Consider the following 23,962-nt stretch of genomic DNA (forward strand, 5'->3'; position numbering starts at 1 on the left):
AATGATTGACAGCTGTGGTGTTCACCTGCAGGCACTCCTCTGAGCCCAGCTTCTGTTTGAGAGAGGAGAGCAGCGCGGGAAGAATCACCCCGAGGTGACGCGTCAGAGCGTCTCCCGCCACCGCGGACAGGAAGGCCAGGACGCGTGTGTTTACAGGAGGAGCCGTCAGCTATAGAGGATAAAAAAATATAACAGTTAAACAAGTGCAAGGAATATTTTAGTCTCAGGCTGAGACAAAACGCCCACAGATCTCATGCAGACTGAAAAAAACAAAAATGGCAAGAGCTTTCTCAATGCAGCAAGCTCCAATCTGATTGGCTGGTATATATACAACTTTATATATAGAGCTGGGTGATAATATAGTTACATTTTGCAACAAAATTAAAAATCAGGCAGGTGAGATTTGCTATAGAATATATCGCTTTACTTGAGTTTATTGTATGTGTTTCAGGATTTACTATATTTACAACTTTTAATATACCGCTGACTAATATTCTGATGATTTAACAAATAGTGCATATTGCTAATTGTGAGTGTACTGTATGTATCCGGGTAAGGTTGGATATACATACAGTAGTATAATTTGAATAGATTTCAATAGAATAAATTAAAATTTTCATTGTGCACAGGGAAACAAAGTCGGATTTAAGGAGTATTGGGTGGATATAAAGAGCAGCAAGAGTTTAGTGAGGTTTGTGAGATTAAATCTTTGAAATATCATAGTTTACATTGAGATGTTTAGCAACAAGTAAACAAATGTTGTAAATAATTACATTAAAACCCTTTAAATCACTTTAAATGTCAGTGAGATGGTGGGCAGTTCTTGGCCAGAAAAAGCTGCTTTTATGAAGTTAGTCAAAGCCTGTATACACACAAGTCTACAAATCAGGTTAGTTAAAAGAGGACACTAGTAAGGAGAACTCGCCTTGGGAACCAGATAAGGCAGGACCGACCGACTCTTCACAGCCATGACCTGTTTCAATCCATCCAACGCAAACTCTGACGTCTCTTCGTCCTCCTGCAACAAAAAGCATGTACATTTGAGTGCTTTTCACAAAACATACATGCTTCAAAGCAGCTTGGGTGACAGAAACTGGCAACTAGGGTTAAAAGTGTGATGTCTTTTAAAGAAATCAATACTTTTATTCAGCAAGGATGCATTAAATTAATCAAAAATGACAGTAAAGACATTTATAATGTTAAAAAAAAAAAAAAAACCATTTCAAATAAATGCTGTTCTTTTGAACCTTCTATTGATCAAAGAATCTTTAAAATTGAATAACATTTGCAAATACAGTCGTCAGCATTTGAAGTGGATCAAAAAAGTTAATCAAAGTTGTCCTAAGACAAAATTCATGTATAACTTTGATGAAAGGTTTGGATCCACTTCAAATGTTGACTACCGTAATACAGATTTTACTGTATTTTTGATCAAATAAATGCAGCCTTGGTGAGCAGAAGAGACTTCTTTCCAAAAACATTAAGAAATCTTACCAACCCCAAACTTGTGAACAGTAGTGTTTAGAACAGTAGTGCAAGGTAAAGGCGAGGATTGTGGGTAGAAAGCAGTACCAGTTGTCTGAGCAGCGCCGGCAGAATGTCGTCGAGGGCCTGGTGACCGATGGTGGCGTGGAGCTGCTCGAAGGTTTTAGCAGCCGCTTCACGGACCTCCTCCAGAGGATCACACAGCGCCTTCCTCACGGTGGGAACCAGAGACTCGGAGAACACCAGAACCTGACACACAAACATCAGTCACATGATCAACAGCTGCGTTTCCACCGCAGGAACCAGGGTCTAAATGAAGTTCCTGGTAAACATTTCCCCCTCCGAACGTCCCTGCTTGTGAGGTTGTACTTTTTCAAAGTTCAGGACTTTCAGGGGTGGGACTTGGGCGCTGAACATGCTGATTGGTTCATGCCGCATTTTGATTGGTTGATTTTTTTAAATGCGTGCAGTAACAGTTGTTTGCTATTCGAATCAACAATGTAGTTTTAAAAATATGACCAATGGACTGACAACTATGGAAGGCATTTTCTGCCAAATTTAAATAAATAAATAAAACGATTAAAATGAAAATTAAAACCAGATTAACGATTTCATTACAGAAAACTGTATGCAAAAAATGTGACAAAATTGAGAATGAAATTAAATTATTTCATTTTCACAGCATTATCCCTGTCAAATTGAAAAATAAAATGCACTTGGTGATTTCACATTTCATTTTCACTGCAGTCTCAAGGCAAGACTGCCAATATTAAAATGAAAAGCCAAACGTGAAAAAGAAACTACAAATACAGTTTTTACAATGCTCTTTAGTAATGCTCACGCAATAATAGTGACACAATTTAAATACAAATGTAAATTTTCGTTTTCATTTTAATTCCTCTTATTTCACAGTTTTAATTTTTTCGTTTTCATTTTCAAAGACAACCTGCATGCAAATTCTATGTTAATGAGTGGGTGTGGCTTATTCTAGTAACGGCGCTGAGACACGCCTTCTGTAAAGCTAGAATTCATAACCTAATTATGATGTTAGACTCAGACTAGACCATAATCGACGATGAGGTTCATTCATGTATTAGGCTGTTTTGGAAATTCAACTATTTGGGTGTACAGAAGTCTTAGTAACACAATTTCTACAACAATTATAGCCAGACATTAATACCCGCTAGCTTTAACCGAGGACCTCGGCCAATGTTTCATATTCGCGTCGTGCCTAACAACGCCCCCTCAGCCGTGACTTATTCAGATACAGCACTAGCCTAGAGTACCTTATTGCTTTTATAAAACGGTTACCACGCAATACAAATATTAATCCCGAAACATATGTATCTATGCAACTTTCATGAAGTAAAATGAATCACTAAAAGCCAATTCCTTCCGCTGGAGAAAAAAAAATAGTCCCTGACCATAAAGCAACAGAAGAAGTTACATTATTTCTCCATTAGATGGAGACAAAGACTGTCTTAATGAGTGAGTCAGTCAGTCAGTAGAGAAGACTTTTGAAATGACTCAAACTTGTGATCACGGAGAAGAAAGACGCAACTGACATGACTATAGGCACGGACAACCCCTATTAACTGTTAAAAGTACAAGATATCACACCGGACATTCAAACCGATTTTTTATTATGAATATAGGACTGACCTGAAGGAAAATGCTATATCTAGCCTACTGTAAATGCAGGTACACTCGCTTTCTCGATCTCATCCAGAAGTTGTTAGTGGAAATGAAAATCAGCATTGTGATTCTTTTTGTACACAAACTTAAAATAACCAAAAGACACGTAACAGTTAAACAGCGGACAGATACAGGCTAGTGCTGTATCTGAATAAGTCACGGCTGAAGGGCGTTGTTAGGCACGACGCGAATATGAAACATTGGCCGAGGTCCTCGGTTAAAGCTAGCGGGTATTAATGTCTGGCTATAATTGTTGTAGAAACTGTGTTACTAAGACCTTTGTACACCCAAATAGTTGAATTTCCAAAACAGCCTAATACATGAATGAACCTCATCGTCGATTATGGTCTAGTCTGAGTCTAACATCATAACTAACATGGTCAGGCTGGTTGTTTCCATGTTCTAATGCTGCGGCAGCTTCCCGCAAAAGCTCACTAACAGATTTCGCCATATCTCGTCGTCTCGATTAGAATATAATCACATTTAAATAATTTCGTTTCACACATTCAACTCATGCACACGGGACGTCGACGACTTCGCTTTACAGAAGGCGTGTCTCAGCGCCGTTACTAGAATAAGCCACACCCACTCATTAACATAGAATTTGCATGCAGGTTGTCTTTGAAAATGAAAACGAAAATGAAAACTGTGAAATAAGAGGAATTAAAATGAAAACGAAAATTTACATTTGTATTTAAATTGTGTCACTATTATTGCGTGAGCGTTACTAAAGAGCATTGTAAAAACTGTATTTGTAGTTTCTTTTTCACGTTTGGCTTTTCATTTTAATATTGGCAGTCTTGCCTTGAGACTGTAGTGAAAATGAAATGTGAAATCAGCAATTGCATTTTATTTTTCAATTTGACAGGGATAATGCTGTGAAAATGAAATCATTTAATTTCATTCTCAATTTTGTCACATATTTTGCGTACTGTTTTCTGTAATGAAATCGTTAATCTGGTTTTAATTTTCATTTTAATCATTTAATTTATTTATTTAAATTTGGCAGAAAATGCCTTCCATAGACAACGAGGTTCAGGCTTTATTAAGCTAAAAATTCAGAGGATGAAATCCAGTGGGAACTGTAGCGCGCAGTCCTACTTCACCGGACTAATTTGCCTAATCTTCACGGTACTTTAGACCGCGGTGGAAATGCAGAACGCAACAAGTCTGGCGGGGGAAAAAAGTTCCTGGGACCAATTGTTCGGCTAATGATATGAACAAAATCAAGCAGCTGAGCATTATTCTATCAGCTGCAACTCACTGCATCTTTGCTGGTGGACTTCATGATCTCGCTGAGGCCAATACACACGCCCTGCCTCTCGTCACTCTTGTCTGAGCGCAGACCTTCCTCCAGGATGGGAATGATCTCGGGCAGGATCTTCTCACCCAGTTTCCTCACCAGGTCACCCAAAGTACGAGCAGCGATCTGGAGCAGGACAGACGGAGAAACACAGACCATTAACTTTAACAACACGAGCAAGGCATTACTGTCGGTTATTCATCAAAATCTATGATGAAAAGAAATAATAATAAGTAATAATTAATAATGAAAAAATAAATAATAATTACGGAAACATGACGGCACAATGCTGATGATGCTAAATACACATTGATTTCCACATGACGTAAAAGTCCTACTATAATTCATTACGGTATTTTATTAATCAAAAAAATTATAAATAAATAAATTTGAAAAATAAAATAAAAATTTACCAAAAAAAATCTAATTTTAAAAAGTATTGTATAATTTCATTTTGGCATACTTATGGTATATTAATCTGCATTATTATAGCACAATGTGGATAATGCTATTAACTGCATAATGCTTTCCAAATGATATAAAAGTCGTACTACAGTTCATTACTGTATTTTATTCATCAAAATCTAGACCAAAAAAAAACAAAAAACTCTTTTAAATAATAATAATAATAATAATAATAAAAACATTACAGCACAATGTGTATGAAGGTAAATACACATTGATTTACAAACTACATAAGTCCTACTATAGAAGTAGTAGTTTATTCATCAAAAAAAAAGAAAAAGAAAAAGAAAATAAATAAAAGATCTTAAAAAATAAATATTTTATTATGCCATAATAATCTGCATTACAGCACAATATGTTGCGATAATGCTAAATACACAATGCTTTACAAATTACATAAAAGTCAAAATCATCATCAAAATCTAGACCAAAAAAAAATAAAAAATTTAAATAATGATAAAAACATTACAGCACAATGTGCATGAAGGTAAATACACATTGATTTCCAAACTACACAAAAGTCCTGCTACAATTTTATTACTGTATTTTATTAATCAAAATCTAAAAAGTTATGTATAAATAAATATCATTACGCCACAATGTGTATGATCCTAAATACACGTTGCTTTCCAAATAATGTAAAACTACAACTCGACTACAATTCTGATGTAATTATTTGAATGGAAACCAATTTCCAAACACCACACTGCAAAAAATGCTTTTCTTACTTAGTATTTTTGTCTGGTTTCCAGTCCAAATATCTAAAAATTCTTAAATCAAGATGCATTTACTAGATAAGCAAAATTAGAAAAGATATTATGTCTTGTTTCCTGGGGGAATTAATCAAAGTTAAGGGAGTTTTTGCTTAAAACAAGCAAAATTATCTGTCCACGGGGTAAGAAAAATAATCTTGTTTCTGTTTGAATTGAGATTATTTTTCTTACCCCGTGGACAAATAATTTTGCTTGTTTTAAGCAAAAACTCACTTAGTTTTGATTAATTCCCCCAGGAAACAAGACATAATATCTTATTTAATTTTACTTATCTAGTAAATGCATCTTGATTTAAGAATTTTTTGATATTTGGACTGGAAACCAAACAAAAATACTAAGTAAGAAAAGCCTTTTTTGCAGTGACACATGCATGTTTTTCTGTAGAGGCTGAAAATGGAGTGCAGTGGTTGTACCGTTCTCTTGTCCGGACAGGTGGAGGCCAGGAAGCCCAGCAGGAGTGTGAAGAGGGTGGGCAGGATTTCTCGAAGCGTGCGTGGCGTGTTGGACACCACGATCTTCCACACATGAAGAGACGCCTGTCTCACCACCAGCTGTGTGTCTGAGCGGCCCATGTAGAGCCCCGAAAGCACACGGTTACGTCTCTCTGCGCCCAGTGCTCCAATGATGGCCTGGGGAAAGTCAGTAAAAATACAACATTTACACACACTGTTTCCTAGAAACACGGACACAACAGGAAGTGAGGAATATATTTTCGTATTCTAATGAAAGCACAGCTGTCCTGAATGCCATGAATCCAGGGGCTCATTATGTGCTACCTTGTTCGACTGGGCCGTGCCAAAATTGTCATCCTCTGACGCCGTCTCTGTTGTCATCTTTCCCGATACCCCGGAGATATGGAACAGCAGGTCTCCTAGCAACTGCACCGAGCTGAATCTAAGAACACACAAACCCTCAGCATCAGCATCAGCATCAGCACCAGCAACAGTCTGAACTTGTGAACTGATGGAAGGACCATTTAAAGGGATAGTTCACCCAAAAATGAAAATTAGCCCATGATTTACTCACCCTGAAACCCATCCTAGGTGTATACGACATTCTTCTTTCAGACGAATACAGTCGGAGTTATGTTAAAAAATGTCCTAGCTCTTCCAAGCTTTATAACGGGAGTGAATGGGTTTTTGTTTTTGGAAGTCCTTCAAAGTGCATCCATCCTTTATAAAAGTCCTCCACACGGCTCTGCGGGGGTTAATAAAGGCCTTCTGAAGTGAAGCGATGCGTTCGTGTAAGAAAAATATACATATTTAAAACTTTATAATAAGACTAAAATAACTAGCTTCCAGCAAACGGACATACGCAAGTCGACTTACGGCAAAAGAGCAACACTGGACGATGTATGACGTAGATGTAGGAGTAGCGTAAGCTTTGACGCCTCTCGCGGTTCAAACAAACAGGGCGGGGCAACAAACTCAAGCTCCTCCCACATTTCTCTTTAGAAATTCTCGTTTTAGACTTCTAATTCGTGACTGGTGTTTTGTTTTGCTCTATTTGTCAATGCGTCAGGTCCAGTGTTGCTCATTTGCCATAAGTCGACTTGTGTAGGCCGTCTGTAGGAAGCTAGTTATTTTAGTCCATAAAGTTTTAAATATGGATATTTTTCTTACAAAATCGCATCACTTCGCTTCAGAAAGCCTTTATTAACCCCCGCAGAGCCGTGTGGAGCACTTTTATAATGGATGAATGCGCTTTTATAGACTTCAAAACATAAACGGCCATTATAAAGCTTGGAAGAGCCAGGACATTTTTTAACATAACTCTGATTGTATTCGTCTGAAAGCAGAATGTTGTATACACCTAGGATGACTTCAGGGTGAGTAAATCATGGGCTAATTTTCATTTTTGGGTGAACTATCCCTTTAAAAGGCTGATGGGAGAGTGTGTGTGTGGTACCTGATCCTCCAGAGGTCATCGAACAGGCCCTGCTCCAGCTCTGGCAGAAGTAAAGCGATGGCGGTCTCGGCGTACATGCTGATGATGCGCTGGCCCGCACGCAGGGCCGTGTCTCGCACGTACTCGTTCTCATCGGCCAGAGCCTGAACACACACACACAGTAACGTAATGCAACGCAATTATGAATTTGAGAGTGAAACAATATTTAGTGGGAAATAACAAGGAATGAATGCCATCCTGACTGAATTGTGCAAAGTAGAATAGGATATTATTAGTTCATATTTTTTCCCACCCACATGGCCTGGTTCTTAAAATACAGTTAACGAGAGTTATTACATTTTAATGAAAGTTTTTCTTCAGTGAAACATGGACTGATCCATCAATGCACAATAACCAGGAAAATTTATTAAGAAAATAAATAAATATTTATTTATTTATTAATATTTATTTTCTTAAATATAACGAAAATAAACGAATTCACATTAATTAATTAATATTTAAATTAATAAAATACATATTGAGATATTTATTTTCTTAGTAATAAATTATTATAACTAAGAAAATACATTTCTTAATATTTATTTTTATAAATAAATATTAGAAAAATAAACATTAACCACTTTAATAATAATTTATTAGTAAGAAAATACATTCTTAAATATTAAAATGTAAACATTTGCTTAATTATTAAAATAAACATTCTCATAATAAATCTATATTTATTTTATTAAGAAAATAAAGCATCACATAATTTTGATTTCATGTTGACATCACACAATTTAAATACTGTGTTGAAATTTTAACTTTTTGAACGTCAGTTGAACTTGAAAATGCACAAGAGAAACAATGTGAAATGATTAATAAGTATTTAAACATGTTGTCTGACCTTTAGGATGCAGGGGATGATGGGACCCACGTATGGGGTGAATTTGTCCCCAAAGGTCAGAGGGAGGTAGATGAACATCATGATGTATCCGTCTCTGACGTGAGAAGCGATGTCCACCTTACTGGCCGTCTGGACCACGTCTGGCATCAGTTTATCCAGCTTCTCCACACCTAACGCTGCCATCACCTCAGCCAGACCTAACGGAGGAATGCAGCACAACATTAATACAATTCATTCATTTTAACTGCTTATATTTTGTGCTCATTTTCTATGCAAAGCACTTTGAATTACCATAGTGTGAAATTTTAATTCCTTTCTATGTAAAGCATTTTGAATAACTGTTTTAATTTTCCTTGCTTTTATTTTGTGATTATTTGTATTCCTTTCTATGTAAAGCACTTTGAATTGCCAGTGTATGAAATCTGCTGTATAAATAAACTTGCCTGGCCTTGCCTAATACAGTCAGGCAGAAAGACAAACACACTGGTATGCTGGTGTAATCAGGGCTTGATGGTGCAAGTGCACTCATATTTGAGACTAAAAATAGATGTGTGCAAACTATATATATATTTTAATAAAAATGACTGTGTTGCTCAGTTCCAGTTTCATGAAATTTAAGGTCATAAAAAGTCTTATCTTATGGCATAACAATTTGTTTTTATATATTGTAAGAGGTCTTAAATATGGGGATAGAAAAACAGGAATCATGATAGAGCCTAAAGTGATTATTAAATTTCATAAGGCGATGATTTAATTATATAAATAATATAAATAAAAAGTGGGAACATGATGCCGTTTCACATTCTACAGGCTCACGGTTTCAGAGCAGTTTACAATGAATACTACACATTTATGCCAATAGATTGCTTATGATCTACTGCTGATGAAGTATGACAATGTTTACTTGGTGTTTATATTGAAGATGGTTTTAAGAGTGCATATTTTTCATATCTTTCTCATCTTTTTGAATGAGGAGCTGGCAATAGCGAAGCATAGATGTTTTAAAATAAGATTCTCGATTTATTTTGGGCTTGCTTATAATTAAACTATATCTGGCGTCTAATTCACCATCACAGGAAGAAAAAACTTAGAACGTAATTACTCAATATATAGATTTTCCCTTTATTAGGGAAAAACACAACTATTTAACTTAAAGGAACACGCCGACTTTTTGGGACTTTAGCTTATTCACCGTATCCCCCAGAGTTAGATAAGTCCATACACACCCTTCTCATCTCCGCGCGTGCCGTAACCCTGTCTGACGCACCCACCGCTAGCCAAGCTTAGCACAAAGACTGGAGGTAAACTGCTCCAGCTAGCATACCGCTCCCAATAAGTGTCAAAATAACGCCAACATTTTCCTATTTACATGTTGTGATTTGTATAGTCACAGCGTGTACAAATAACAAGGTCACATGAGACACAGCCATCTTCTAACCGTATACATACTGGGAACTATATTCTCAGAAGGAGAAGCACTGCTACCTCCAGTCTTTGTGCTAAGCTAGGCTAGCGGTGGGTGCGTCAGACAGAGTTACGGCACGCACGGAGATGAGAAGGGATACGGTGAATAAGCTGAAGTCCCAAAAAGTCGGTGTGTTCTTTTAAGAGCACATGTCATCCTCTGGGGAAAGGTGCACTTCAAGCCCTGGTAGTGTGTGTGTGTGTGTGTGTGTTCTGCATCTCTCTGCTGCCCTCTAATGGTGCAGTGAATCACCTTGAGCGGCACCAGAGCGGTCCACAGAGCTCTGTTCTGACGCCAGCGTCTCCATGAGCCACGGCACCAGATCATCAAAGCAAGACTCGCCCATACCCTTCACCATGGCACCCAGAGCCTTAGCAGACACGGTCCGCACCTGAGAGAGATTGACAGACGCCATTAAAAACAGCCTTCACATATAACACGGTTTATGAGTGGGCTTTAAGAGTTTCCACGGATCAGTGCAGACTATATTACCTCGGGCACGGGGTCCAACAGAGACGCTTTGAGTCCTGGAATCACGCTGGGTAGGTATGGAGACAGATCCTAAAAAAAAGAGCAATTAGAGCAATGAGCCACTCAAGGCCGTGTGTTACAGTGATTTACCATGGTTAACGGGTGTTCTTATCTAAACTTAAGCTTTTTAAAAAGCATTTTAATTCTAATAGAATTTTATATAAATAATCTAGCAATTATATTTATTTCTATTTCAATTAGAATTATATAATAAATAATTTAATATAAATAATAAATGAACCATTTTATACTGCAGGCTGTATACGGATGCTCAAGCCACATTATTTATTTAAAAAACAAATACATTAAAAACGGTTATATAAATAACTGAATGCTTTGAAATGTTAAATACATAATAAAACTGTTATTTCAATACCAGTGAAAAGTTTGGAATCATTAAGAATTTTTTGTTTGTTTTTGACAAACAAGTCTCTTGCTCCGGTCAAAAATATAGTAATAACAGAAATATTATTGAAATTTAAAATAACTGTTTTCTTTCTGAATGTATATTTTAAAATGTAATATATTATTTATTAATTTTCAGATTCAGTGTCTTCAGTGTCACATGATCCTTCAGAAATCATTCTAATATGCTGTTTTGCTGCTCAAGAAACATTTCTGATTATTATTAATGTTGAAAACAGTCGTGCTGCTTCATATTTTTGTGGAAACTGATAGATTTCAGGATTCTATGATGAAAAGAACAGCATTTATTTTAAAGAATTTTTTTTTGTAACATTATAACTGTCACTTTTGATCAATTTAATGTGTCCTTGCTGAATTAATTTTTCCAACAACTAATTTTTTTAGGAACTTTTGAAGGGTATTGTATGTGTATCTTTTGTTTTTGAATGGTTGCAAATGTGGCTGATCCAATCTGCTTGGATTTCTTGGGTGGAGAAAAAAGGAACCAGAGGTTGTCAACTTTTCAACATTTCTAACATCAACACAATATTTAGGTTTCGGTCAGGTGAGAATCACGTCCTACCCTCTGGTCGGTTAGCGAGTACATGTTTCCGATGATCTGCGCGGCCATCTTGCGCGTGTCGGTGGATCGGTCCTGGAACGCTCTCTGGACGATGGGCATTATCAGAGCCAGAGACGGAGCGTCGATGAAGTGCACAAACTTGGTGTCCAGCAGCGTTTGCAGGCAGTGATGCGTCCTATGAGACGGGTCAGTCAAAGCGTCCAGCAGGATGGGGGTGATCGCTGCCGAATTCACAATATCAGTTCAGTGTCATCACAACATTAAAGCCCCAGTCCTTTAACACTGTGCCACACCTCCCACCCAAACAAAACACAACACACAGACCGCTGGGATTCTTTCAAACATCCTAGACTGACAAATAATGCTTTAAGCACTTTCTTCAAACATGAATGTTTCATACCCAGGATCTCAGGGTTGCGGATAACAGAGCCGATCTGTCGGAGCGCTTGCTGACCGGCCTTCTGCACCTTCACATGAGAGTCCGTCAGAACCTCCGTCAGCTTGGGGACGATGTTCGGCAGACACGAGGACAACTGCTTAGGAGCACAGTACGCCATCGCACCCAACAACTCCACGGACCCTACACACGGATTAGACAGAAAACTAAAACACTATGCTTCATGTATGATAGTGATAATGATTAACAACAAAAATATATATATATTAAATAAATAATATATAATTATAAAGATTAAAATAAAAAACATTTATAATTAAATATAAAATAATAAATGTAAAACATTCTGTATTTCCATGTGAGACAGTGATAATGATTAAAATAAATATATGAAATAATTATAACAATTAAAATATTATAAGAAAATTAAAATAATAAAATAAACAATGTTCTGCATTTCCATGCGAGACGGTGATAATGATTAATAAAAAATATATGAAATAAATAATTATAATAATTAAAATATTATAATAAAATTAAAATAATAAAATAAACAATGCTCTGCATTTCCATGCGAGACAGTGATAATGATTAATTATAAAATACAAATAATAATAATCTAAAATACATAAGTATGAAAGAAACCATAAATATAATTAAAATACAAAATACTATAAGAAATAATTAGACAATGCTCTGCATTTCCATGTGAGATGGCGATGATTAATAAAAATATAATAATAATAATATAAAATAAAAAATGGTAATTATAATAAAAAATTATCATTATAATAATTAGAATAATATGTAGTATAATAAAACAACTTTTTTTTATTAAACGTACTAAATAAAAAATTAAAATAAAAAAATAATTATAGGGCTGAATACTACACTCTCAAAAACTATTTAGCTTCCCAAGAATTAACATTAAAAAAAAACACACAAATTCATTTTTACACATTCATATGGTAAAATCAACATGGGTAATATCTGAAATGAATGCGGTGTCTGCATATGACAGTGTGCAGTGAGAAGCAGACCTGCTTTGGTTCTCCAGGACTCCTCCTCCAGCGCCACCAGCAGAGACGGCAGCACCAGCTTCACCCCGTGAGCGCTCAGGTTCCTCATCACGGCCTTGGCACAGTCGTCCGCAGCCTGACACAGCAAAACAACACATCATGACGCCGCATGTAGAGTAAAGGACACATGCATTCATTTACAATATTATATATTTGTCCATCCTTAGTGAAAGCAGAAGAAAAGTGACAATACACAGACACAGCCAATAAAAACATCTGATTATCATAGCATATGTGATAATGGTAGTGGTTAGGGCTGCACAATATATCGTTTTAGCATCAATATCGCAATGATAGTCACAATAAAAAGGGAAAGACTTACAGTCTTCACACCTACTTGAACACTTCGGCCAAATACAGGAAACACGTCATGTAAGTAGACAAGTGGTCAAGTGCAAAGACCACAAGTGTGGGCAAAAAACCCCAGTGTTCATACCTCTCTGACGTACTGGTTCCCATCACCAAAACAGAGCAGCAGGTGCGGGAGGACGTGGACCACATACGGTTCAAATAACTTCCCCAGCATGTTACACAACATCTCAAACGCGAACAGAGCACCTGTGAGAGAGAACATTAAGGGCTTAGTCTACCCTTCAACTCTTACTATTTTTCTTCATGCTCTAGCTCAATTATAACATGCTACTTTATTTATTTATTTATTAAAAGTTTAACTTTCTGTGGAAAGGAAGAGAGCAAGGAATGGGACTCGAATCTGCTATTTATTTCATCATTACTTAATTAGTTCATATTACTGGTTTCCTTTATTTGCATTGTTGTTTTTAATTTCAGTTTAGTTTTTGCTTCGTTTTAATGTTTTATTTATTTATTTATTATTAATAATACAACCTTAGTTTATTACCTTCGCTCCATGTATGTATGTGTACATGTATGCATTTATTTCCATCAAGAAGCATTGTATTGACAATGCAAGAGTCAAACATATAACATGCTAGAAGCATAATAATCTTATCATTTTATCTTTTTTTTGTGTGTGTGTGTTTTGCTAATGCAGAATTCGAACAAACCATTGAAAGCATCCAAACACTATCAATATTAATAAAATTCAGTTGAAACAGTAGAAAGGAACGTGTCCCAAGAATAGAGTTCCCCTTCAACAAGAAATAAGGATCTCCAGACTCCAGATCTCCAGACTCCATAATACAAAGTAATACTTTGCACGCTGGTGTGCAGTGTATCACCAGAGGAAGTGGTGACTCTTGTAGGTATCCTCAGTATTTGCAAGCTAGCTAGACTTACTGTATACTATATCTAAAATAATTTTGTAGACATAGAGATGCACCGATTACAATTTTCTAGGCCGATTCCGATTTCCGATTTTTCATTGAGTTTGACCTGCCGATTCCGATTTTTTTTTCTTCTAACTACTTTACAGCACACACAAATATTTATTTTTGATCTTTTCTTTAACCCTTTCACGCATAAGTTTAAAATATTCTAACTGACACCCCCACCCCCAGAATGAGTTTTTTCAAGGCGAACGTTCCCTTTAATGTTTCCATGGCGACGCGTCACGCGATACACCGCAGCCACAATAACCATGTCATCAACTAGCCTGGGGTGCGTTTCCCGAAAGCATCGTTGGCCAACTATGGTCGCAAGTTCCGTCGTTACAATAGAGTTCAATGGACATTGCGATGAACTTGCGACCATAGTTGGCTAACGATGCTTTCGGGAAACGCACCCCTGTCTGATATTCCGATTCTCAAATACGTGTAAGTGAGTGTGTTTGGTCGTTTAAAAACCTTTATAAATAATCTTGATCTATAACATGAGATGGGCAGGGCGCCACAATGTTGTCTTGTCAGTCGGACTTACAGCACGTGAATTCATCAGTTTCTCCCGAAATAAATGCAAGAAAGTGGCCGGTGAACTGAGAAGAATAGAGTAAACTTTATAGTTACTTCCACTATGTTTGTCTGATATGAATAACACATGTCAGCAAATTATATTTGAATAGATTGTTATTGCTGCTTCCACAGACATCAGTGTGTATTTTACAAACTACAAATTTATTGTTTTACTCGTGCTTATGTGTATTTAAATATCTGAAACCTAAAATAATCATTATGTGGTTGAAAACACTGCTTAGTTGTGATATATGACAGCGCTGAACGCGTCCGACTCTGGCTCAGCGCCAGCCAACGCGCGAAAGCACAGTTTGAATCTGGCAGTTATGCGACGTCTCAAATCGGTAAAATTAAATCTGTAAAATTATAGACGTAATGAGTGGCACATAACGTGAAGTAACATGGCATTTTATTTTGTTTGAAATTTAACTTGTCCAGTGGGACAACTAATTTTCTCTTCCACTTGTCCTACAAAAAAATCCACTTGTCCCGGACAAGCGGACAAGCCTTAATGTCGAGCCCTGTATATATATATATAATTTGTCATGTCAATAAAGCACGTCACTTAAATTTAATGCATTAAATTATTTTCTTAAACAATGCTTTGTAAGCCGCAGCCTCCCTCACCTTCTCTGCGTCGTGAGTTCTTCTTGTCCTGGATGGCGTCTGTCAGAGTGCTCATGATCTCCTGCTGTTTGAGAGACAGGATTCCCAGACCTTTGACCAGCCCGGCCAGCCCGTAAGCGGCTCCCTTCCGCTCGGCGTATTTATCGCTCTCCAACAGGAGCTGCAGGAGCTTCCGCACCATCCCACCAGCGTCCTCCTTTATAGCAGGAACCAGAGGAGGGAGACAACTCGCCACCGACTCCTGAACCTGAGCAGGACCAGACAGAGAGGGATGCGTGGGAATATTTTAACGCTGTCATTTATATGCATCACTAAATGGTCACTTAATGAGACAAATAACCAAACAGTAATTACAAATACATACAGTGAGGAAAATAAGTATTTGAACACCCTGCTATTTTGCAAGTTCTCCCACTTAGAAATCATGGAGGGGTCTGAAATTGTCATCGTAGGTGCATGTCCACTGTGAGAGACATAATCTAAAAAAAAAAATCCAGAAATCACAATGTATGATTTTTTAACTATTTATTTGTATGATACAGCTGCAAATAAGTATTTGAACACCTGAGAAAATCAATGTTAATATTTGGTACAGTAGCCTTTGTTTGCAATTACAGAGGTCAAACGTTTCCTGTAGTTTTTCACCAGGTTTGCACACACTGCAGGAGGGATTTTGGCCCACTCCTCCACACAGATCTTCTCTAGATCAGTCAGGTTTCTGGGCTGTCGCTGAGAAACACGGAGTTTGAGCTCCCTCCAAAGATTCTCTATTGGGTTTAGGTCTGGAGACTGGCTAGGCCACGCCAGAACCTTGATATGCTTCTTACAGAGCCACTCCTTGGTTATCCTGGCTGTGTGCTTCGGGTCATTGTAAATGTTGGAAGACCCAGCCTCGACCCATCTTCAATGCTCTAACTGAGGGAAGGAGGTTGTTCCCCAAAATCTCGCAATACATGGCCCCGGTCATCCTCTCCTTAATACAGTGCAGTCGCCCTGTCCCATGTGCAGAAAAACACCCCCAAAGCATGATGCTACCACCCCCATGCTTCACAGTAGGGATGGTGTTCTTGGGATGGTACTCATCATTCTTCTTCCTCCAAACACGGTTAGTGGAATTATGACCAAAAAGTTCTATTTTGGTCTCATCTGACCACATGACTTTCTCCCATGACTCCTCTGGATCATCCAAATGGTCATTGGCAAACTTAAGACGGGCCTTGGCATGTGCTGGTTTAAGCAGGGGAACCTTCCGTGCCATGCATGATTTCAAACCATGACGTCTTAGTGTATTACCAACAGTAACCTTGGAAATGGTGGTCCCAGCTCTTTTCAGGTCATTGACCAGCTCCTCCCGTGTAGTTCTGGGCTGATTTCTCACCTTTCTTAGGATCATTGAGACCCCACGAGGTGAGATCTTGCATGGAGCCCCAGTCCGAGGGAGATTGACAGTCATGTTTAGCTTCTTCCATTTTCTAATGATTGCTCCAACAGTGGACCTTTTTTCACCAAGCTGCTTGGCAATTTCCCCGTAGCCCTTTCCAGCCTTGTGGAGGTGTACAATTTTGTCTCTAGTGTCTTTGGACAGCTCTTTGGTCTTGGCCATGTTAGTAGTTGGATTCTTACTGATTGTATGGGGTGGACAGGTGTCTTTATGCAGCTATCGACCTCAAACAGGTGCATCTAATTTAGGATAATAAATGGAGTGGAGGTGGACATTTTAAAGGCAGACTAACAGGTCTTTGAGGGTCAGAATTCTAGCTGATAGACAGGTGTTCAAATACTTATTTGCAGCTGTATCATACAAATAAATAGTTAAAAAATCATATATTGTGATTTCTGGATTTTTTTTTTTAGATTATGTCTCTCACAGTGGACATGCACCTACGATGACAATTTCAGACCCCTCCATGATTTCCAAGTGGGAGAACTTGCAAAATAGCAGGGTGTTCAAATACTTATTTTCCTCACTGTATATATACACACTATATAGTAAATCTCAACTGCTTGATTGCTTGTATCATCGCAAAATATAACTATATTATCGGCCAGCTCTAATCTGCTAAATGCGATTATGAAGATTAAGATCGTGTTAATCACGCATGGAAAAGCTGCTTTGTAGGGCTGGGACGATACACCTATCTCCCGATTCGATACTATCACGATACTTGGGTGCCGATATAATATTACAATATAATATAAACAATATATGCCGATTCGATATTGCAATGCATTGCGATGTTATTATTTTTTTACACTAGACCATGGGGAAAAGCTAAATCATACACTTATACAGACTGTACATGATGTACACGATGAGTCATAATTATAAAAGCAATTCATCACATCTTTCTGACTTTTATTTCAGAAGCATCATACAGTACTACATTCTCTTGAATAAAACAGTCACTTGTCGCCACCTAGTGGCGAAACAATGTAATCGATAAATGCGTTATTTTAAGTGCCAAGTTGAAAAGTCAAAAGCTGATTTTGATCGCTACCGTAGACATCGTTTATATTTGAACTTTAAACTTTTATCCCAGTACTTCTGTGATAATATAAACTATTGTATCACAGAAATACTGATACTATGAGGTTGAAAAGACTGTTTGTGAAGCTGTTTTATGACGACTCAGCGACAATAGCTTTGAATGTTGCGATATGATTTGGCTTAAGGCTTAATAGACAGACGAATTGGAAGAAAATTGCGTGAGTGTTTGAATCGAGATCACAGTGAGAGCTTTTCAGTGCATTCAGTCTCACGTCTCTTCCACGCGTCCACTTGTGATATTACGACACTAAACACTCATAGATAACGACACATTCCATCCTCTGTTGGAACAAAAGTGGCTAACTTCTGTCAACCTCATCTATAAGCAAGGACAAAAATAAAGCAATTTCATTTTAATTAATATCGATTCTGTAAACAAAAGGAATCGCGATAGTTCGGTGAATAAATTTTTTTCCTCCCAGCCCTACTGCTATGAAACAAGGAGTATTGTGAAAAGTGCTATAAAAATAAACTTGACCATCCGAGATGGATGTTAATACAAAGTAAACGAGCAAAAATAGCAGTAGACCTGTTGTGACGGAGTTGAGAGGGCAGTGATCAGCTTGGCCATGATGGGTTTGACTTTCGGGTCACTCTTGTCCAGATGTTTGGCCAGCGAGCCCATGAGGATGACCACACTCTGCCTCACAGAGTCATAGCTGGCGTCCTGCGGCGCGCTCTTCAGGAACTCCTCGAACACGGGCAGCAGAGAGCTCACATTGTCCTGCGAGACAGAAGCGGTGAGAGAGAGTGAGCGTGGCTTCAGGAGAACGAGAGCGTGGCTGGCGGGGCGTCTGATGTAGTAACACTACCTTGCCGTGTGTGTTGAGAGCAGACAGAGCCGCTTCCAGCATGCAGCGCCGCACCTCTGTGTGTCTGTCGTTTAGAGCATCAGGCACGAAGAACAGGAACAGGGGCAATACCTGACTCTCATCCAAGAACTCGGCCAGTTTATTCAGCGCCAGAGCAATGCCACACCTGCACACAGGAAACGCATCACTCACAAGCCCGTACACCTGATACATGACTCTGGGTGATTTCAACTCAATGCTGTAGCATGATGCTGATTATCGCAAATAATCCTTTGCAAGTCACTTTGTAAACTCGCACGAAATGCATTATAATGGGAGTTCTGTGGGCAAATGTGAAGCACTGGGAATGTTTAATATACATTTTGAAAGTATAACCAGAATATTACATCTTTGCACGAGACAACCTTGTTTCGAGTTATCCAATCATTTCCCTCATGCCTTGAAAAGCTAAACAAGTACCGTATATACCCGACTATAAGACAAGGTTTTTGTCCTAAAAATAGGCTGAAAAATGGGGGGTCGTCTTATATTCGCAATATCGACAAAATCACGGGGGAAAGGGAGAAAGAACAACGGAATTAATATGAAATAGTGACTGAAACGCGACCCATTAAGACAAAACCAGCTCTCCCTTCCAACATGTTAATCTGCACAAAAATCCTGATAATCGAGCCGTTAACTGAATTAAAACGCTGCTCCTCTCTGCCGCGCGAGACGCAGAGCGAGAGAGAGGTGCGTGAGCGAGACGCAGAGCGAGCGAGAGAGAGAGAGGTGCGCGCGAGACGCAGAGCGAGAGAGAGAGAGAAAGGTGCGCGCGCGTGCTGGAAGAGAGAGAATGAATTATCACAGCAATTTTCAAATAAAATTATTTTCTGTTGAAAACCAGAATTTTTCCACAAAAATCTCTTTTTGTCCCAAAAATAAGTCTGGAAAATGGGGGGGTCGTCTTATATTCAGGGTCGTCTTATAGTCGGGTATATACGGTAAACTTTTTCTTGATCTAATGATTTAAAGAATGAAATCAAAAATGACCTACCTAAACTACATAAAAAATACAAATAAAATAAAAAATAGTCACAGACTGCAACAGATGTTGTTCAAATTCATCATAAATAAATACAAACTAAAAATAAAATAAAAACAAAACTGAAAAAAAATAAATATATATATATATTTTTTATATTATATATATATATATATATATATATATATATATATATATATATATATATATATATATATATATATATAGACAGACATTTTTTCTAAGTAAGTTTTCCAAGTAAATATCTATAATAACTCCACAGCCATCATGTAAATGCTCTTACCTGGCCTCCCATTGGTCTGGAGGAGCTTCAGAAATGATGCGTCCCAGAGCGTCCAGAACCGGAGGAGGTCTCTGAACAACAAAACGCACACAAATCCCTGAGCATCACTCAAAGCCGTCCCATTCAAACGACAATCCAGAGTGATTCGCCTTCACAATGATGGCCATTCAAGTTTAAATATTAGGGCAATGAATAAAAAAAAAAAAAAGAATTATAAAAGCCTGTCTGAGTGATTTATGACACTTAACACAACGGCTTTAATTTCCCAGATGAATTTCAGTTAAGCGCTACAAGGCTTGATTAAATATTGATGTCTGGTCCTAAATCTCCAGTGTGAGAGACTCACGTAGAGCTTCTGATGGTAGAGCTCAGTGAGTTGGGCCAGAACGGTGGCCGACTGCTCCTGGTACTGGCTGACGGCGCTGGACAAAGCCTCGGCGCCCGCCGACCGCACCGCCTCCTCGTGGTGGATCACATCCTCGATCAGGAGCGGACAGAGTTCAGGGACCAGATCCAGACACAGAGCCTGCCAGAGTCTGAGACACACACACACACACAGCATGAGCAACACTCACCACTGCAGAGCGTTTCAACAATAATCAATGATTCACTGCTGGATTAGGTGTTTAAAAATCATTGTAAAGCTGCTGAAATAATGGATTTTATATACAGTATTGTGCAAAAGTCTTAGTTTTAGTTATTTATATCTTTTGCTGTAGTGTGTCAATAGGAAATATCAGTTCCAAACATTCCTTTTGCCATTAATTGTAGTAATCCAGTGAGATTTTTGTATGCACAAGGAGTCTGACAACAGCCGGTCTGATCTGATCTCACCATCATCGAGTCAGAAACAGAAGAAACAGAGACAGACTAAATCCAGAAGAACTGCGGCAACAAGACGTCGGTTTCTTCAAGCGTCTCGGAGACATTGGCAGAGTTCTTCTGGATTTAGTCAGCTGAAATGATGTAGATTTGTGATCATTTCATTGTATTTTGACACTAATGCATTCACTTTAGAAATGTACACAATTTCAGCTGAAGAAACTTTTTTTTATTTATAATTACCTGCTGAAAAAATTTTTTTTTTTTTTTTTTTTGACAATTTTTTTTTTTTTATTATTTTTTTTAAAGCAAATGCCTTTTAACTTCAGAAACGTCCATGATTTTAGCTGGTGACAATGTATTTTTCTTATTTGATTTGATGTCATTTTATTTTATTTCAACACAAATGCATACAAAATATATATATATATATATATGTTTGTTTTGTTTTTTAATTTTACTGTAAACTTGTAAAAGAGATTTTAATCTCAATGAGTTTCACCTGGATAAATAAAATAAAAATAAAATACTGTGACAATTTATTACATTTTAATTCAACCCAACTGCATTTTCATTTTTTAAAAATTAAATATTTGAGGATGGAGAAATTATGTTTTTAAAAAAAACATTTTTTTTTTTTACACAAATGAGAAATGTTGGCTATAAAACAGCAGTTCATTTCCATAGAACAGCCCGGGTGGCTTTCCTAACAACTGTGAACTGCACTGGAGTCCACATGACGAACCATTTCCCAGAGCCCGTTTTCAAATTAGCTTGAGTGTAATTCCCTGGAGTGAGTTTGGAAAACAGCTTTAACCCGAACCAAACTCTGATGTGAAACTGATTAGAACCAGCGCCACAGGCTGCAGTGTGAAAGAGTGACTCTACGCTAAAACTGCATGACTCACTTCTCTGCCAGAGCTCTGCCCTCCTCCTCCACATCGAATTTGGCCACCCACAGTCTCCTCAGCATCTTCAGACCGCTGGCGTCAGCGCTGTCGGTGGGTAACGCCAACTCCATCTCCAGCAGACCCTACGAGAGTCAGTCCACAGGTTTAATTACAAACACTTCATAGTATACTGTCAATACAAAGTAGGGCTACACGATTAATCGCAATTTCTATGTAATCGCACTTAAACCGTTTTGGCTTATAGTGATTTTGAAATCACAAAGGCTGTGATTATTTGTCATTGATGAACGGCTCTGTAAACGCTGCTCCGTCTGAAAGCACTGCGAGTTTGAGTCACTTGAAAAAGAACATCTTTACAAACACGAGAAGCATTTATGAACCTCTTGTCCAACAGAAGACAACATTTAATAACACGCTTTTACTCCAAACTCACTTCATAACGACAGTTGAGCTCATCCTTCTGTGAGATGATGTGCTTCTTACACAGAATAACGGCAGTCGTGTGTTTATTAGTCATGTTTAATCAATCAAAGCTTTTCAGTCTTCTGTTTATTCAAATACAGCGTTATCGTACTTCTGCGGCGGGGCATATTTAGCATGTGTGTGTGAGACGCCCTCTGGTGTTCAGATGGATATGTGGTGTGTGTGTGTGTGTGTGTGTGTGTGTGTGTGTGTGTGAGAGAGACGCCCTCTGGTGTTCAGATGGATATGTGGTTTGTGTGTGTGTGAGACGCCCTCTGGTGTTCAGATGGATATGTGGTGTGTGTGTGTGTGTGTGTGTGTGTGTGAGAGAGACGCCCTCTGGTGTTCAGATGGATATGTGGTTTGTGTGTGTGTGAGACGCCCTCTGGTGTTCAGATGGATATGTGGTGTGTGTGTGTGTGTGTGTGTGTGTGTGTGTGTGAGAGAGACGCCCTCTGGTGTTCAGATGGATATGTGGTTTGTGTGTGTGTGAGACGCCCTCTGGTGTTCAGATGGATATGTGGTGTGTGTGTGTGTGAGAGAGACGCCCTCTGGTGTTCAGATGGATATGTGGTTTGTGTGTGTGTGAGACGCCCTCTGGTGTTCAGAAGGAGCATTTACTACCGATCAGCCGTGGTGCACTGACAAGCTGCGCATAAAATAATCGCAGCCTTCGCTTTAATTGTGCAGCCCTAATACTGTCAATACAAACGTGTTCAAAGGCAAGATGACATCAGAAAGGTACTGACCCTGAGCGCAGCGTCTCTGACAGAGAAGCACGAGGACAGTAAAGCCTCCAGCAGAACGTCGATCTCAGGCTGTTCGGCGAGCGCACATCCCTCCTGCCCTCCAGCGCTGGTACACAGAGCCGTCAGACAGTCTGATGCCAGCACCTACAACACACACACACTGTCACAACACAACTCTCCTCAAATACTGTGTGTATCTCTTGATTCGAGGCTCTACCTGAAGGCGAATGGTGGACGTGCCGATCACTTTGGTCAAAAGCAGCAGCATACTGACTCTGGGCAGCAGCTCTGGGCCAGTCTGGACAAACAGGAAGACACATTCATTATAAACTCTTAGACATGACAGAATCAACATATGCACATCAAATCAATGTATGCATGAAAATATCAAAATATGCACGCATGACAATTTATTAATTGCAAATCAGAGATGGAGATTCTGAATAAGCCACTGACATGAAACATTCATAATCAAAACTCAAACTAAATTCATATAATATTTCATATCACAACAAAATTCATATCATCATATCCTAGCGCGCCTAATTGTGGTCAACCATTTATTAATTCCCTTAATTAAAAACAAAAAGTCATCAGAAAATCACATGAGATTGCAGCAGTAGCAAATGACAACGATTCAGACAAATAAATCAAAAAATGTTCTTGTTCCAGAAGCCGTTTCAATTGGATGTGTGTCACGATAGGGGAAAAAAAGATTTTAAAGGCCTGTTCAAATCAATAATTATAATGATAACTATATTAGCGTCCACACACCAGCGGACAAAAGTGTCCCGTTTTTTATAAGTGCGCTGCAGTTTTGTCGTGTGTCGCTTTAATGCTCAGGCTCATAAAGCAGGAGG

At 38.3% G+C, this 23,962-nt stretch overlaps 1 protein-coding gene across 1 annotated transcript in view; it reads right to left on the reverse strand.

Annotated features, from left to right (window-relative positions):
* Positions 1–23,962, reverse strand: part of gcn1 (GCN1 activator of EIF2AK4) — a 62,559-nt gene that overhangs the window by 13,527 nt on the left and 25,070 nt on the right. Inside the window, exons 27-48 of the mRNA XM_084087899.1 lie at positions 23,320–23,400; positions 23,103–23,246; positions 21,889–22,013; positions 20,505–20,694; positions 20,159–20,229; positions 18,831–18,996; positions 18,548–18,742; positions 15,471–15,717; positions 13,412–13,533; positions 12,937–13,051; positions 11,900–12,079; positions 11,500–11,720; positions 10,473–10,541; positions 10,233–10,371; positions 8,516–8,712; positions 7,630–7,772; positions 6,498–6,615; positions 6,135–6,350; positions 4,445–4,609; positions 1,573–1,734; positions 926–1,018; positions 26–169 (exon numbers count right to left, since the gene is read on the reverse strand). Coding sequence (XP_083944025.1) covers positions 26–169; positions 926–1,018; positions 1,573–1,734; positions 4,445–4,609; positions 6,135–6,350; positions 6,498–6,615; positions 7,630–7,772; positions 8,516–8,712; positions 10,233–10,371; positions 10,473–10,541; positions 11,500–11,720; positions 11,900–12,079; positions 12,937–13,051; positions 13,412–13,533; positions 15,471–15,717; positions 18,548–18,742; positions 18,831–18,996; positions 20,159–20,229; positions 20,505–20,694; positions 21,889–22,013; positions 23,103–23,246; positions 23,320–23,400 — 3,303 coding nt within the window. The remainder of the gene's footprint in view (positions 1–25; positions 170–925; positions 1,019–1,572; positions 1,735–4,444; positions 4,610–6,134; positions 6,351–6,497; positions 6,616–7,629; positions 7,773–8,515; positions 8,713–10,232; positions 10,372–10,472; positions 10,542–11,499; positions 11,721–11,899; positions 12,080–12,936; positions 13,052–13,411; positions 13,534–15,470; positions 15,718–18,547; positions 18,743–18,830; positions 18,997–20,158; positions 20,230–20,504; positions 20,695–21,888; positions 22,014–23,102; positions 23,247–23,319; positions 23,401–23,962) is intronic.

This window comes from Abramis brama (genome assembly GCF_963993115.1).
Source record: "Abramis brama genome assembly, chromosome: 16".
Lineage (NCBI taxonomy): Eukaryota > Metazoa > Chordata > Actinopteri > Cypriniformes > Leuciscidae > Abramis > Abramis brama.